The sequence below is a fragment of the Chrysochloris asiatica genome, unplaced genomic scaffold, assembly GCF_000296735.1.
Source record: "Chrysochloris asiatica unplaced genomic scaffold, ChrAsi1.0 scaffold00060, whole genome shotgun sequence".
NCBI classification, from domain to species: domain Eukaryota; kingdom Metazoa; phylum Chordata; class Mammalia; order Afrosoricida; family Chrysochloridae; genus Chrysochloris; species Chrysochloris asiatica.
In genome coordinates this window covers 7,797,366-7,814,788 of record NW_006408578.1, presented here as the reverse complement: position 1 = coordinate 7,814,788, position 17,423 = coordinate 7,797,366, and the positions used below count along the sequence as shown (strand labels likewise).

Below are 17,423 nucleotides of genomic sequence, written 5' to 3'. Positions count from 1 at the left end.
GTTCAGGCTTTGTACTTCACTGTGTGTAAGTTTAGGTAGGTCGTGTTTATCTAAAAATGTATCCATCTCTTCTAAGTTTTCAAATTGGTTGGAGTACAACTCTTCATAGCATTGTTATTATCCTTTTGATTTCCTTCGGATCCATTGTGACATCGTCCATGTGGTGTCTCATGCATGTTATTTGTGTCTTCTCCCTCTAAGAGTCTTTTTATCTCCCCAAGTTTCATTCCTTTTCCTGGACATGCACCAACTTGTGAGTGCTCAGACTATTTGGGGTGCACTGCTATTCTCCTCTGCCCTCACTCACCCCCCAGTGTGTGTCGCAACACTTATTCAGACTCGTGAGACTGAGTCTTTAGGATGCATCTGTTTTCTGTTGCAAAACAGATCCCAGTGACCCAACTACTAATACAGAAAGACTTTGTCAACATCTCTGAAAGTTTTAGTTTCTTTACTTATAAAGCCATTTATATCAAATTTAATCCCTTTTAGTTATTTCATGACTTATATTCTGTTTCTGAAGCCAGTTAATCCTGAATATAGACTATCAGATTCCTTCCCTAGAAAACCTTCACCCCTTGGAGTTAAATGGATAAGAGTTACTATACCTTCCTCGGCTAAATCATCCCTTACCATGAAGAAGAAGAAATCTCATCTTCTGTGGCTTTGACTCTCAAACTTGCACATTAAAATCTCATCAGAGCTTTAAATGAACATACCAGTGACTGGGGCTGTGTCCTGGACCAGTTAAATTAAATTCGCTTCAGTGGAACTGGCATTAATTTTTTTTTATTAAGCACCCAGGCAATTCTGCGGTGCATCAGACTTTTCAGTTTGACTCCAGCTCCCTGGTGATATACTAATCCCACTGCCTTTATCATTGTGTCTGACCAAGGACAGGGCTCTACAGAGGCTTTTTTTTTGTTGTTGTTAATAGAGAGTAGTTGGTTGAAAGAGCCTTAGGAAATAGACTTTTGGACAGTTTGATGGAGGCCTGTGGTAGCCAGAGTCTTAAGAATGGGGCACCCCTTGTCCACTGGGCCTACGATCAACCAAAGGACACATGAAAGAAAAAAAATAGTTAAGACTTCTTACATGAAGGGAGGAAGAGAGTGGCAGTCATGCAGGGTTTATTTACTCATTCTTGTTTGATTGTTTTTAGGTCACATTCTGCTCTTAAAGATCAAAGAAGAGAAGACACAAGGATGTCGGTAATGTCATAATGTATTTCCTAAAGTTCAGTTACCTCCCTAATGAAGAAATAATACAGCTAGAAAAAATTCAGTCGTTCTGTTCTGAATTTGTTATAGCAGTGTAGTTTTTATTATCTCTGTGTGTTAAATAGGTCTTAAACTTACTTTGAAAGGAATTTTACATTTAAGCGGAAAGCCAGCGTTACTGGTAACAGAGTAGGAAAGCCCCCAAATGCCATGGAAAATACAAGTGTTATCATGTTGAACTGTTTTCAGTTAGGCTAGATCTTGAGCCTGAGGACTATTTTTGATTTGGTAAAGGTTAGTGCGCCTAAGGTAGGTGTTTAAAACCCACTAGTTTTTAACTGGAGTCCTGTTTTAGCGTTGCATGATAATGCACTAGGTTGCAAGGTCTGCTTGTGAACCTCAAGGCCAGCAGTTGAAACCCATCAGCTGCTTCTTGGAAACCCCAGACAGAGTTACTGTGAGTCGTAACAGACTCTACAGTAGTAACACCACCACCAACAGTATCTAACTGGAGTTCTAGAGTGGAGTTTTAGGATAAGCAGTAGACTGTTAACCACAAGGTTGATGGTTCAAACTCATCAGCCGCTCATCGAAAACCCTACATAGGATTACTGTGAGTCACAATTGACTAACAAAATTGAACAATAACAGTAACTAACCAGGAGTCCTTGCCTGTCTCAAATGAAGTGTTTTGAGTTCTAACTTATAAGTTACTGCTTTTAACCCAACCAGGGGTGCCTGAAATAAAAGGCCTGGGTAAATAACTATCTGAGGCTTAGCTTGGAATAACTTCTGAAGTGCCAAAGAAATTAATAAAGATTGTCCTTGTTAGAGACAGTGTTGTTTAATGACTAGTGTTAGTACCCATGTACAGGTCAATGTAGCAGCATTCCTGTGCTCTGTCTTGTTGGCAGTCTTAGTGCTCTGCATTTGTAGTCAGCTGTCCTTAAGTTATGTACGTAGTCACCACACGCAGCTAGAAACTTAAAGACTGGAAGTTCAGCCCTATCCACAGGTGCCTCAGAAGAAATGCCTGGTATTCTACTGTAGCTCCGTTGTAATCCTGTGGAACACAATTCTACTCTGGGACCCATAAGATCACTGTGACTCAGTGGATTTCAGGGCAATTGACTTAGTCATAGTTAGTGCATTAAAACCAAAAAGTATAACGAATGTGAAATAAAAAGTCTCCTCTAGCAATGCTTCTGAACCTCTACAGCCCAGTTCTTGAATTGACCCACTGTTGAGTTGTAAGAACTACAGAAACTTGGGTTCCCTCCCACAGATACTCTCATTCAATTGGTCTGAGGTAACCTGGACATTGGGACTTCAAAAAGTATCTCCCCGCCCACTTCTGGGTGATTCTAATGTACAACGAAATATAAGAATCACTACTGTAGATAACTTTTGCAAATAACTTTCAACAGCTTTTAGTATAAAATCCTAGAAAATTGCAAGACCTTGCTGTAATTTTTTAAGTGGGTTCATTAAATGATTGATATTTACTATATTTACCAAACACAGTTCTGAAGAATTCTACACCAATTATTTTAATTTTTCGTTAAATTAAAAAATAAAACAAGAACAGGAAAACAGAATGGCATTTCTTTAAAAAGTTAGAAGTAAAAATATATAGAATCCAGTAAAAAGTATGGAAAGAACTTGAATGTCCATCAGTCAGTGAATGAATAAACTAACTGTAGTACCTACATCCAGTGGGATATTAAGCAATGTTCACGATGAGTCTGTGAAGCGTCTCTTGATATGAGTGAGCCTGGAGAACATTGTGTTGAGTAAAATTTTAAAAAACACAAAGGGAATAATATTGTAGAAAAGTCAAAAGGTTTTCACACCAACAGAAACATTCTTTGATGATTACCACGGGTAGGAGAGGAAAGAGGGTAAATCAGTAATTAGAGGGATGTTGTTGTTTACTGCTATCCTGTCGATTCTGGCTCATTGCCATCCAGTACAGGATTTCCGAAGAGCTTCTGGTGAGTTTGAACCACCGACCTTATGGTTCAAACTAACCTTGGGGTGGAATTCTTATCCTGTCAAACCCCACCATTAGGATTGCAAAAATTAGTTCATTTGAAAGAAAAAAGAATGATCACCCATCTGAGATGTTCTGGGTCATGCTATCATAAACAAGTGTGGAGTTGGTCATCACGCCATCTAACAATGGTCTTAGGATCCATTCCAATGCTCAGGTATGCTCCAGAGTGGGCACTTTGCGTGCTGGAGGATACATAAGACAGTCAGGTGATATTGTCATCAGTCGGTTTGTTGACCCTTCCTTATAGTCCTTTGTTGTTACTGGCTCTTTATAAGCTGGGTCTGATTCAAAATAACCCCATACACAAAGACACTGCCTGCTTCTTTGCCAGTTCCATGATTGGTTCCTGATCCGAGCTTTGTGATCCATAAGGCTTTCAATGGTTGAGTTTTGAAAGCATATCTGCAGGCCTTTCTTCCTAGTTCTTCTTAGTTTGAAAACTTCGCTGAAAGCTGTTCAGCATCAGAGCAAAGCACAAGTTTCCACTAACAGACAGGTAGTGATTGTGTGAGGTTCTTTTACAGGAACTCTTGAATGGAAGGTGAGGTGAGAATTATCCTGAACCTCTAAAGCTTTAGAAGACTTAACCTGTCATAAAACGCTTTGTTAATAACTGCATGCTGGCACCCGGTAGAGGCATGAGGATCCTGCTCAGGGCTCCCTTGGGGTACAACAGACAGAGCTCAAATAGACAATGCAGCTGTATTTTAAAAAAATGCTTTAGAAAAGAAATGAAAATAAACTGTATTCAAATTGAGCATAATTCTTCATAATTATTTATGTTAATAGCATTTATAAAAGGAATATGAATAACAACAGAAAAGGAGGAAAAGAAATGGAAAATTACAAAGTGCAATTGAATCATCTACCAGAATAAACTCTAAACTTTTATACTCGAGGCTTAGTTGCAAAATTCTTTAACTTGGTTAAGCCTGTTTTATTTTCGTTTTTCTGAGACATAGACAATCATTTCTTTGTTGTCCCCATCCCTAAAACAATTACACTTTTTTGTCGCTGAAAGTGGCATTTGGAAGTTTGGTGTTGGCAAGATGTCTTGGGGTCTCATCTTTGGGAAGATAAATTAGAAATGAGGCCCTTTTAGATACCATGGTCTGATTCAAGCCATGGTATTTTCAATAATCACATATACCTGTGGAAAGTTGGCCAGTGAATAAGGAAGGCTATAGAAGAATTGATGCATTTGATTATGGTGATAGAGAAGAATATTGAAAGTTCCATGGGCTGCCAAAAGAACAAACAGATCTGTGTTGGAAGAAGTATAACCAGAGTGCTCCCTGGAAGCCAGGATTGCCAGACTTGGTTATCAAGAGGGACCAGTCACTGGAGAAGGATATTATGTTTGGTAAAATGGATTGTCAGATAAAAAGAGGAAGACCCCCCAGCAATGTGGATTAGCACAGTGGTGGCATCAACAGGCTCAAGTGGAGCAAAGACTATGAGAGATTATTGAGGTACCGGACAATGCTTAGTTCTGTTGTGCCGAAGGTGGGTCACTGTGCATTGGTACCAACTCGATGGCACCTTACAACAACAAGATAACACTTCATTTGCAACTATCATGAAACCTGTGAAAGCTGGAACTTAAATGGACTGCCTTGTTTTTCTGAGGCTTGAACGTTTTCCACCTTTTACAAAATGATCTTACTACTTTTCTATAGCTCATTTAAGGAGTTCTGGTAGCGTAGTGGTTACGAATCGGGCTGCAAATCTCAAGGTCAGCAGTTTGAAACTACCAGCGGCTCTGTGGGAGAAAGATGAGGCTTTCTGCTCCTGTAAAGATCTACAGCCTTGGAAATCCTGTACAGGGTCGCTATGAGTCGGAACCAACTCAATGGCACACTACCACATTTCTTATTTAGTTATAAATATTTGTATTTCCTGTCTCATATAAAGGGTTTTGCTTTCGAAGGTTTTACTGTTGTAATGTGGTTATGAATTGACTAATGAAACTATTCCTTTTCTATCTATCCCCTTTTTATTTCTTTATGTGTTTATCACGGAAGACAGCCCAGTCTTCTAGAATGAACTATTTCTCTTTTGAATAACTTTATAGTAACATATTTAATTGTACGTAAATGGTAGTAATACTCCTTTCAAATTCTCCCTTGTCATCTCTGTACCTAAAAGTCTAATTACAAGAAACACCTCTTCTCTGAGAGTTGTGAGGATTCCAGTAATACCAGTGAAAGCTCTTGGACCATTAAGCCAAAAAGGAAACTGTTAAAATCATATTCTAACAGAAAAAAGAAAAGAGTCAGAAGTCAGATGAATGGTAAGTTTTGTGTGTATTTCCTTTTGAGACAGATTTGTTTTGTTTGTGGGCTGGAGATGGGTACTTCTTTCCAGTGTATTGTATGTGTTGTGTATTTTTTAATCTGCAAGTAATTGTTTTTTGGTGTGGGCTTAGAAGGTGGTCCCAAAGATAGGATCATACCATCCTCCTTCCTGCTACAAGTTCATTGAAAATGCCAAATATACAGACATGAAACTGAGAATCTAATCAAAAGGTTAAATCTAAAAACCAAAGCGCTGAAAAATTTCCATTGAGTGGAATCTGACTTGAGCCCATTTTTGCTGCCAGATTAAGTTATAGTAACAGTTGTGACCGTGATGCAGGACCTAGTAGGTATTTCACTGTGTTGCACATAGGGATAATATGAGTTGGGACTGACTCGAATGCCCCTAACAACAATAAGAATAACACACACAAAGGTGTAACTAGGAGTTCAGATGAGATTTACCTTGTATGATCTGGAATTACAAGGAAATTTTTCAAGGAAGAGGTGGGTGGAATTTGAGTTAATTTAATAAAAGAATACACTTTAAAGAGCTACGGAGATCCAGAAATATTCTAAGTTACTTAAAAATACAAAGACTATAGAGTGGTGTATGTTCATAGGAGAATATCTTGATTTATGCCTGGTTGTTGTTGATGGTTGTTGTTCCAAGGGTGTTGTGGGTGGAAGGTCTGGTAGTCTGCTTTTGTCAAGATTACACTCAGCAAAACCCTAAGGAGCTCAGTGCTACTCACTTCACAACTCTGCCATGAGTTTGAATCAACTCGACAGCAACGGCTTTGGTTTCTGGTGTTGGTGTAAAACAAGGTTGGATAATTAGAATGGGATCTTAAAAGAACACCACTTGAAGAAGCTGTAAGAAGTGGATATAGATTGACTGGGAGAGGGCACATTTTATTTCTGTGTTGGGTATACATAAACTTACCCTTTGTTTTCTTTTTCCTTAGTTCTGCCATTTTCCCTTGCCAGTAGTGCCAGTGAGCTCGAGAAAGACCAAGTAAGTCAATTTTCTTGAGGTTGAAGTTTTCCAGGTTGCACTCAGCAGGTGATTATTTCTCGAAATACATCTTGGGTAAAGATTAAGGTGTGGTGTTGCAGATCAGGTGTCGACTGCTAAGCACAGTGTTAGTGGATCAAACTCACTAACTGCTCCTTAGACACCCTGTGCAGGGGACAGCATGAGTCAGAACTAATGGACAGCATTTACCGACAACATTAATTGTTACCAAATATTGCTGTAGGGTTTTTATCATGACCAATATTAAACATCTGTGCTATTCTGATTGCACACAATGCATGGATATTTGAGTTTACATTTCACGGTTACATTTTAAAGTAGACTTGCCAAACCAATCTTTTCGTTTGTGTTGGCATGTTACAACGTTTCAAGCTCTTCATGGTTTATGCATTTAAATCCTTATTTTGCAAATCGTGGAATACCTTCTGGCTTCACAAATATTTATCCAACCATCAAGGTTTCTTAATCTACTTTCACTTTTTTTCAGGGGGGGAGGGGTCTTAGTGGCACAAAGCTTAAGTGCGACCAGTCACAGGAAAGTCAGTCAGCTAGATCCCAGCAGTCTGTCCCTGGGAGAAGAATGTGTGGTCGTCAGCTTCTGCTGTCGAGACTATCAGCCTTGGGTACCCATGTGGTACAGTCTGATGGAGTACTGTGATTTGGAATTAACTTGATGTCGATTCATTTGGATTTAGAGTGGTAGTTTTCAAACTTCTGTGGTTATCAGAATGATCAGGAACATGTTAAAAAGAGATGATTGGGTTCTGTACCCAGGGAATTTGAGTGAGTCGATTATGGGTGGCCAGGTTTCCAGGTATGACTCTTGCTGTGGTCCAGAATTTCACGTTGGGTAAAAGCGACAATGGAATTTTCATTTCAGGTAGGATGCCCTGATCTTAATTGTGGAGTTTCAAGTGCAATAAATCCAACCCTGAAACTTCTTCAAAAACAATATTGAAAATGTCTTAGAATTTATTGACAATTGGGTTTCATGTGCTTATGGCTTATTAACACTTTAAAATGTACTATTTTTAGGTTAGATCTCCAACACTATTATGGAAGGATACCTCAAGGCAAATTAAAGCCATATCTCCAAAAATTTCTGGGACAGATTTCCTTGGTAATTTTGCCTTTTTAACTCCTGTAGATGCGGATGGGCGAAATGCATGTGTGATTTTCCTGTCAATTTATGGAGAGACAATTGTATTTTTGAAAAGATCATTTAAAGCTTAGAAAATGTTTTTCTTTCAGTAACTACTGAAAAATATGTGAAGATTTGATTGTCGTCCCCCCCCCAGTTTTTCAATACCCCATTGAGAAATGATACTGTGTTTGCATTTTACTTTAATATTTGATATTAGTTTAAGCTTGAAATCCTACTTCAGTAAGAAAACTCAAAAGCTGACCTTAATCAGGAGTTGACAAACCTTTTTCTGAAAAGGGCCAGGTAGTAAATATTTAGACTTTTTGCTCCATATGGCTATTGTTGTTTGATCCACATGGTTGTTTCATGTGATAGGTGAAAGCTGGCCAAGGAAGCCAAAGGAAAGGAAGGAGAGAGAGAGAGAGGAAAAAAAAAAATATATGTATATATATGTGTTGTTGTTGTTCTGTGCCGTGGAGTCGGTTCCGACTCATAGCGACCCTGTACAGGGTTTCCGAGGCTGTAAATCTTTATGGGAGTAGAACGCCTCATCTATATATATAAAATTGGAAATAATAAAAGGGATTCTTAGAGACTGTCAAGAAACAACAATTAGAACTTGTAGAACCCTCATCCACTTGTTTAAGGAAGGGATTCAAGAAATTGATGGGAAAATGGAAATGAGAAGATAATGGGTTCTTGCTATGAATTTCTGAAGCGTCTTGTATTGGGGATCAGATGGGAAGTTAGTAAGCATTTATTGGGCTGATTTATTGAGGTGACTGGCTATTCATGTTATGTACGGATGTAGAAACCGAAAAACCACATCGACCTTAAGAGGCACAAAGTTACTGGTTTCATTTAAAGCTGTGCCTCTTTTTGGTTCTTAGTGATGAAATGTAATCTAGAGAGCCACCCTGAAATAGTCTTGCCTCAGATTGTTTGTTGGCGTGTTCACTCACCTGAAACTTGTTCTCTCAAATACTCAGAAACTCAAGGCCCCCGTCTACTTAGTGAGCTGTCTTCCTCGGAGCAGTCAGAAGGTGAAGAAAGTATATCTAAGGTACTATGTGATTATTGGTTACCGGTCTGCTTCTCCAGAATGAGAATTATATTTGTGTAATGTACAAGCTAATTACCTTTTAAGGGGGAATATATAGCATTAGTTATTATTTGTTAAAAAATACATGTATTTATGGCTGTTTATTTTGTTTTTCAGATTGCAAACCAAGAGTCATTTGTGACAAGCATCAAACAGAAGCTACAAACTTTGGAAGATAGAGGTGTGAGAGAGAATCAGAAACTTAGGTTTTTAGGAAAAACCTATGTACTTTTGCAAAGCTAAGCAGTAATTCAAACTGTAGGAGGTTTTGAATAGAGTGACAATTGCCAGGTCTCACAAAGAGAATGTTATGTGGCGTGTGCATGATGGCTGTGTCATTTTCCAGGGGTGCCGTGACAGAATACCATAGAGTCGTGGCTTGTATAAGAAGAGAAATGTGCTTTCTCACAGTTCTGGAGGCTGGATTTCCTCATCAGGAGGTCAGCCATGTTGGTTTCTCCTGAGGGCTCTGAGGGAGAACTCTTCCATGTCCCTCTGTGCGTTTCTGGTGTTTTCAGAGGTTCCTTGACCTAAAGCTATTACATCCCATGGTACCTTCTCTGTGTGCCTGCCTCTGTTTTATAAGAACACTGGTCATACAGGATTAAGACTTTCTCTACTCCAGTGTGGCATCCTGGTAGCGGATATTGTCTTTAGAGATCCTCATTCCTAACACAAGGTTATGTTATGGGGTACCAGGCACTTGGACTTCATTATGTCTCTTTAGTGGAACCATTGAATCCATAAGTAAGACAAAGAGGATAAACAGAAGACGTCACTCAGGATTCAGAATTTCTAGTTCCTTGGCGAATATATTTTGTAATAGGAATCTCCCCTCAAACAACAGCTTTCTTTGAGGGCTTGGCAGAGTAGTATACTTTGGGAACACTTTCCTTCACCTTTGTATATAGGATAAGTGAGGTTTATTATTACTGCTCGAAAAAGAAGCGTGACCAACTTATTAAAAAGTTCTGATTTCAATTTCCTCATGGTTGCAATCACCTGAACATTTGTTAACCTAGTTCACAATACTGTGAATTACTATAGAACTTCAAGACATTTTATGTTTCTATTTTTAAACATTTCCATTGTTTTGCTTGGGACTTACTCTACACTTGAATGTAGGTGAACAAAATATTAGGAATATACAATAGTCAGATTGCTTCTCTGGAGTTGTTGTTGTTGTTGTTTAGTGCCGTTAAGTCGATTCCAACCCATAATGACACTGTATAGGGTTTCCGAGGAGCAGCTGGTGAGCTTGAACCTCTGCTCGCAGTTCAAATGACTTTTCAGTGTGGCGCGTTAACTCACAGTGACACACGAGGACTCCTGGTAGTAACTCTCTGGAGTCACTACCTATTAAAAGAGCTAAGTGACATCTTAACCACCAATAAAATAGTTTTTAGTGTCCTCCAAAATTAACATTGTAGGAATTTTCAAGGAAATCACAGTATTTTATGGTTCTTTTATTTGTGACTATGTTTTTAATTATATGTCTGTCATATTAAGATAAAACGTTCAAATATAATACAAAAACACACAGAACAAAGTATATGTGGTCAGAGATTCCATAACATGTTTGAAAATGTATTTTTTTACATTCTTAATAATGTAAAATGTGCATTTGAGAGACCAACCATTGGGTAATACAACTGTATTTAGTTTTCTATTATTATCTCTTACAGAATGATCATTTCAAATTGGATTCCACAAACTAGTAATTTCAGTGCATTGACAAAATACAGAAAATATCTCATCTTTTTCATATGATTACGAATTTCTTTTTTGGGTGTTCATACCTATGAATAAATAAAAACAGTCACACCATTGAGCATCATGTTGTTGTTGTTGTTAAAGTGCCATCCAGTTGGTTCCGACCCATAACGACCCTGATATCCCTCATTCCTCGGCCTCTTCTGAATCCAGCTTGAACCTCTGAAAGTTCTCTTATCAATGTATGCTTGCAGCAGTTTCTGTATTACCTTTAGTAAAACTTTACCAGCATGGGATATGAAAGATACTGTCCAATGATACTGTTCTAGCCATGTACCGTTGCTGTTAAATCAGCCAGATGTATTCAAGCCACAGTTGATTACACTGGGGCTTGAATACATCTTTAATTGTTTAATAATCAAAGAAAACCTTGCCATACCCTCCGCCATCTTTACCATCCTTGGTATTTGCAAGTTCATTGTTGTAACCACTGTGTATTTTGAATGCTTGTCAGGTGATCGGGTCTCATCTTCCCACACTCTTTTTAAACAGTGTTAGATTTTGGTCCTTTAGGCTTTCTGAAGATCACTAGGCCTTTCTTCCTAGTCTGTCTTAGTTTGGAAGCACTACTGATGAAACTTGTTCAGTCTTGCTGCAACTCACAAGCCTTCCCTGACAGACATCTGACATGTTACTGCACATTATGGTCCAATGACTGTTGGGTACTGTCAAGCCCCTCGTTGTTGGGGTGAAATCAATTCCAAGGACTCGTAGTGACCCCAGGCACACTAGGTTTCTGGTAAGAAGACTGTTCTTGCCCAGGGAAGACTTGACATGTATCATCGATGGCCACGATATCACTTCAGAGCAAGATAAAACAAAAATGGGCCTTCACTTACGGAAACCTGACTCTTAACCCCCCAAAAGAAGATTGGCTATGTTTAGCATTCAATATTGTTTTGTCAGAGGAGCCATAATGCAGAAACATTTCATTAAAAATGTTTTATCAGATAGAAACCAATGCACCATGGATACCACACTTGTTGTTATGTGCTGTGGAGTCTGTTCCTATTCAAAGTGAACCCTGTACAGTGTTTCTGAGGCTAAATTTTTACAGGAGCAGAAAGGCTCATCTTTCTCCCATGGAACAGCTGGTAGTTTTGAACTGCTGACCATGAGGTTAGCAGCCCGATTTTTAACCAGTATGCTACGAGGGTTTCACAGTACACTCATTCAAATCTGTGCACCTCCCCTCCCCCCCCAAATTCTTCCATTCTTCTGATTGTGGAAGTCTTCCATTTTCCTTGATAAGTTTATAACTATGTTGCACTCGCAGAAGCAAATAAGGCTTCAGCAATAATGTGAGAACACTCTAGTTTAGCCTCGATGTGTTTACTGTTTTTGTTCATTTCCAAGGTGTTTTGTGTGTATATTTATATAAGGAGGTTTCAAAAAGTTCTTGCTAAAATTCTATTATCCTTGATTCCATTTTTTCAAGAATATTTTGGATAGCCCCCTCTCCCCCTGTATGTAAAAGTGCTCCCTTTCAGGGAAGATATAAAGGTACTCTAGTTACAAGAGGCATTCAGGGCCTAGAAGTCACAGTCAGCCTCTGCAGTGGCAGGACTGTGTCTTTTGTAATTACACCTGCCCCTCAGAGGATTTTGGAAAGCCCTTGGACAAGTAAAGTATTTATCATCAGCGGTGCCATTTCCAACACAGGCTCTGTGTGCCCATCTGTCTCCTGTTCCTTCATATGTGATCCATGTGGGTGATCTCTGCCTGATAGGTCTGGACATTGCAAGTAGCTCATGCAACAGGTAACTAGGTTATGATGTGGTGCTATAGGATAAGCATTAGACTGCAGAGTTGGTTTAAACTGTAAGGTCGGTCGTTTGAACTCACCAGCCAACAAAAATGACACCAGGGTATTTGTACAGCATTTTGGAAACCGCTCTCTCTGTTGGATGTCATAGAGTTTATGTTAGCAGATGCCTGATTGCCGCTAGGGGGTACAGGAATGTGATGCATGGATATTTGAACATGAGTGGTATTGCTACAAATTTATTTCTGTTTTTTACAAAAAAGAATCGTTTCCAGAAGCCACAGAATAGCAGCAGGGAATAAAATGTAGTATTTACTCGTCAGTTCATCATTGGGGTAGTTGGAATTTTTAAGAAGTACCTTTCAATCTTGACTGGCATATATATCTATATCTGTATCTATCTATCTGTATCTATCTATATCTATATATCTATATCTATATATATAGTGAAAGTAGACTGAGTTCTGCTTGCTTTGTGGGCTAGAAGTGAAGGCTGAGTTGTGTAACTGAATTCTATCTTAATTAAAAGTAAATATTTTTTTTCCATCTTTGAAACAATGCACCCTATGAAATTTCTGTCCAAAGTTCGAGTGAATTATCTCACCTAGATCTAATGGAATTAGCAGAAACAGAGTCTTGTAAGATAAAATAGAATTCCTGGAGTATGGCAATTCATATCTACTCAGGTACCTAGGAAGAAAGGGTTGGCAATCTATTTCTGAAAAAAAAAAAAATCAACCATAGAAAATTGTGGATCACACTTCTCCTCTGGCACATGTTTGATAAGGTGTATCTCTCTTGGTTGAAAATGCTTTTTATTTTTATATTATTTGATTAGGAAGTTGCTGAGTGGATGTTGAGCAGTCTCTTCAGAGGAAGAATGTAGTCTTTAATGAAGTTGTTGTCTTATTTAAATTGCATTATAGCAAAAGCATTCAGGATGACCTATAGTAGAGTCATTTTATTTATATTGTTGGTATTTCCAGAAGTGGTTCTGGAATATAGTATCTCTTAATTTTGTACTTTTTAAAATACATACAAGTTTCCACAGTGATATTGAAGGAGCCTTTGGAGTGTAGTGGGTTCTAAGTTGGCCTGCTATCTGAGAGGTCAGCATTTCAAATCTTCCAGCTGCTTCTGAGGAGCAAGATGAGGCGTCTGCTTCTGTAAAGATTTACAACGTTCATAACTAACAAGATCACATGAGTCAGAACCGATTCCCCGGCACACAGCCACCACCACCTCCACCACCACCAGAGTGACAGTGATGCTTTGTGATTCATAGCTTTTTCCTGAAGACTTGTGCTGTCCTACAGAGCACAAAGTAATTCTAGCTTTCATTATCGACGTTTCATAATTTCAGAAGCAAAATCATCCCTGTTTTCTTTTTATTACCTTGAAGCTTGTGAGTAGTACTTCATATGCTGATACTATGTCTGCAAATTAATATTTTCACTGTTGTTATGTTCCATGGAGTCGGTTCTGTCTCATAACGACCCTGTACAGGGTTTCTGAGGCTGTAAATCTTTACAGGAGCAGAAAACGTCATCTTTCTCCCTCAGAGCGGTTGGTAGTTTCAAACTGCTGACCTTGCGGTTTTCAGCCTAATTTGTAACCACCATGCTACCAGAGCTCCTTTCATAGTTTTTCATAGCTCTTTATAAAGGTGGAGTTACGTTCCTATAACGCTGCTGCTGTTGCTCCATGTCATTGAGTCGGATCACACTCCTAGTGACCCTGACGTGGTTTCTGAGAATGTAAATATTTACAGTAATAGAAAACCTCATCTTTTTCCCATGAAGCAACTTGTGAAATCAAGCTGTTTAGTTTGCTGTTAGCAGCCCAATGTGTAATCCACTCTGCTACCCCAGCGCCTTCTTACAATGCTAGTTTATTAATTTCACTTAGCTATTAGGAGTCCTGGGGTGGCACTGTAGGATAAGCACTAGACTGTTGACATAAATGTCTGGGGTTGAAACCCACCAGCCACTCTCAGAAATACTATACAGGATCACTATGAGTCAAAATTGACTTTGATGACATAACCACAAAGATTTATTGGAAAGTGTCCTTTTCTGTGTACCTTTTCACACAAAGTAAAATACAATTTATTAAATTAAAAAAATACCAGTTCTGTGGAGCACATTTGCACTCCGAGACATAAGGGGTCATTGTCTGAATTACCATAGGGTCAACTGGCTTATGCTGTCAAGGATGGGGGACCATTGATAATATTAGAAGAATAGGAACATTAAGAGAACTCTAGATTGAAATGGGAGTATGCATTTAAACTTAAGAATTATGGTTCTCAAAATGACTTTAGTGAATGAATATCCAAGTTGCTCTCAGCTCAATGGTGCCTTCTTCCCCTGAGTGAAACTCAGTGTTGGTCCCTGTCGGTCCATGAGAAGTGGGAACCTGCCAGCAGGTGGCACACTCGGGATAAACTTGTAAGCTTCAAGAATCCTGACCACCAAGCCAGCTAGCACAAAACCCTCTAAATGTTGCGTTTAAAGCCAGTGTTCTGCTTTTCTGGCCTTGGCGTAGTGTTGCTAAATGTGAGAGAGCTTATCAAAGGGGGAACCTTCTCCCGTGTGCTCTCTCTCAGGCATCAGTACACCCAGGGCTTTGATAAATTCTATGGTTCTTGATCAAAGTGCCAAGTGATTAGTTCGAAACCCGTTTCTGTTGATGCTCATCAAGGTTAGCTATTAACTGGTGAAAAGACAACTGTGGAGGAAGAAGGAAAGGTGTGTGATGTCACTCATGAGCTCTCTTTGCCTTTAGAATTCTCAGATGGTGGTTCTGTGATGTCAAAACAATCTAAATTGGAAGGGGACGATGCTCCGGGAATCCTTTCTTCAACGAGGGATGAAACGGATTTGCCAGGTACGGTTGTTCCCCCAGACAGCAGTGTACAAGGAGGAGCTTGGTAAAGGTACCAGCCCAGAGTGCACCAGTGAAAATCAAAAGCACCGAACGGAGCAATGAGGATTCAAAGTGAGTCACAAATTTAGATTGGAAAAGCAACAGGATGATAAAAAGTAGTAAGCATTGAGTCCTTTCACAGATAAATATATTTTTGCATAAGTTACAGATGAGTACAACTTTCATCTCCTAAGATTGTGTTTTCTGCCTCTTTAATTCTTTTTATGATAGTCTTCGTATTCTGAGGGTCTTTCAGTGGCGGGTCTTTGATTTAGTTTAATGTTATGAATTTATTTTTTTAATTTTTGGCAACTCAAATACTTTAAATTTTTAAAAACTATCTTTGAACATAAGAATTCGAGTGTGACTACCAGCCCCACTCAAACAATATTTTTAAGGTCTACTGGTTTATTCCCACAATGTTGCAAATTGTCTAAATCACCTAGAACAGTGCAGTCGGGTTAAAATCCTATAAGAAAAATAAAACCATAGTAACAATTTTTGACCCAAACCCATAGTATTGAATTGGGCATTTAGCTTTCTCCAGCTACACATGATACATTGTTGTTTTTTCATCTGCCATCAAGTCCACTAAGACTCAAAGCAGCTTTGCACAACAGAATGAAACATTACCCAGTCCTGAATCTTCCTCACAATTATTGTTACGTTTGAGGCCAATGTTGCATCCCAGTGTCAGTCTGTTTACTTGAGGATCTTTCTCTTTTGCCCTGATCCTCAACATTATCAGGCACAATGTCCTTCCCCAAGGCCTCGTCCCTCCAGACAACACATCCAAAATATGAGAAGACTGAGTCTCACCATCCTCACTCCTATGATACTTCTTCCAGACAGATTTGTTTGTTGTTCTGGCAATTCACGGAACTTTCAATGTACTTGTTGTTGTTGTTGTTAAGTGCCATCGAGTCGGTTCCGACCCATAGCGACCCTGTACAGGGTTTCCGAGGGTGTAAATCCTTACGGGAGTAGAAAGCCTCATCTTTCTCCCACGGAGCAGCTGGTAGTTTCGAACCGCTGACCTTAAGGTTTGCAGCCCGATTCGTAACCACTACGCTACCAGAGCTCCTTTTTTCAATGTACTTAGCCAATACCAAAATCCAAATAAGGAGTCCTGGTGTGGTTCTGTGGGTAAATGCGCCAGACTGCAAGGTCGGTGGTTCAAATTCACCAGCTGCTCCTTGGAAACCCTATACATGGTCGCTGTGGGTTGGAATTGACTTGACAACACTTAACAACAATACTCCAAGAGCATCAATTCTTCTCCAGCCTTGCTTATTCATTGTCTAATTTTCACATGCATATGAAGGCTACTGAAAATACCATGGCTTAGGGCACTTTAAAATGGGGTCTTCTGTAGTTGATTTGCCTAATGCATTATCTATATTGAATTCGTGACTGCTGCCTCCTTAACTGTTGTTTGTAGACCCAAGCCAAATGAAGTCTTTGATAACTTCAGTCTTTTCTCCATTTATCATGATGTTACTTATTGGCCCAATTGTGAGGATTTTCACTTTCCTTACATTGAGGTGCAATCCATACTGAAGGCTGTAGTCTTTGACCTTCATCAGTTAAGTATTTCAAATACTCTTTGCTTACAGCAAGCAAAGTTTTGTCGTCTGTATATTGAAGATTTTTAATGAGTCTTCCTCCAATCTTGATGCCATGTTCTTCAAGTAATTCAGCTTTTCGGATTATCTGCTCAGCATACAGATCGAAAAGTATGGTGAAGGAATACAACCGTGGCACACAGCTTTTCCGATTTTAAAACATGGACTCATTTTTTGTGGTAGGAATATACTACGTATGCCATTGAATAAGAAGGGCCTTGAAATACTTTTATTCATGGGGTTGGCCTTCTGAATGAAAGGTGTCAGCATGTTTTGAAACAGGGGGCTCCGAAAAGGCACATTTCACATTGGAGGCTGTGGTGGCCTGGGCTAGAGGTTCCCATCCTGGAGCTGTTGATGTGATACCATGTACATTATGCATTCTCTCTGTTAACTGTGGGGAGATCAGTGCCTGCATCACAGAGTTTTTGTGGAGATTGCTACCCCTCATGTCCTCCTGAAATCCTCTTACAA

The 17,423-nt window shown here is 39.2% G+C and overlaps 1 protein-coding gene across 1 annotated transcript in view; it reads left to right on the top strand.

Annotated features, from left to right (window-relative positions):
- Nucleotides 1–17,423, top strand: part of SYCP2L (synaptonemal complex protein 2-like) — a 126,338-nt gene that overhangs the window by 86,811 nt on the left and 22,104 nt on the right. The window contains exons 15-20 of the mRNA XM_006864123.1: nucleotides 5,425–5,569; nucleotides 6,542–6,591; nucleotides 7,648–7,732; nucleotides 8,746–8,819; nucleotides 8,976–9,039; nucleotides 15,184–15,285. Coding sequence (XP_006864185.1) covers nucleotides 5,425–5,569; nucleotides 6,542–6,591; nucleotides 7,648–7,732; nucleotides 8,746–8,819; nucleotides 8,976–9,039; nucleotides 15,184–15,285 — 520 coding nt within the window. The remainder of the gene's footprint in view (nucleotides 1–5,424; nucleotides 5,570–6,541; nucleotides 6,592–7,647; nucleotides 7,733–8,745; nucleotides 8,820–8,975; nucleotides 9,040–15,183; nucleotides 15,286–17,423) is intronic.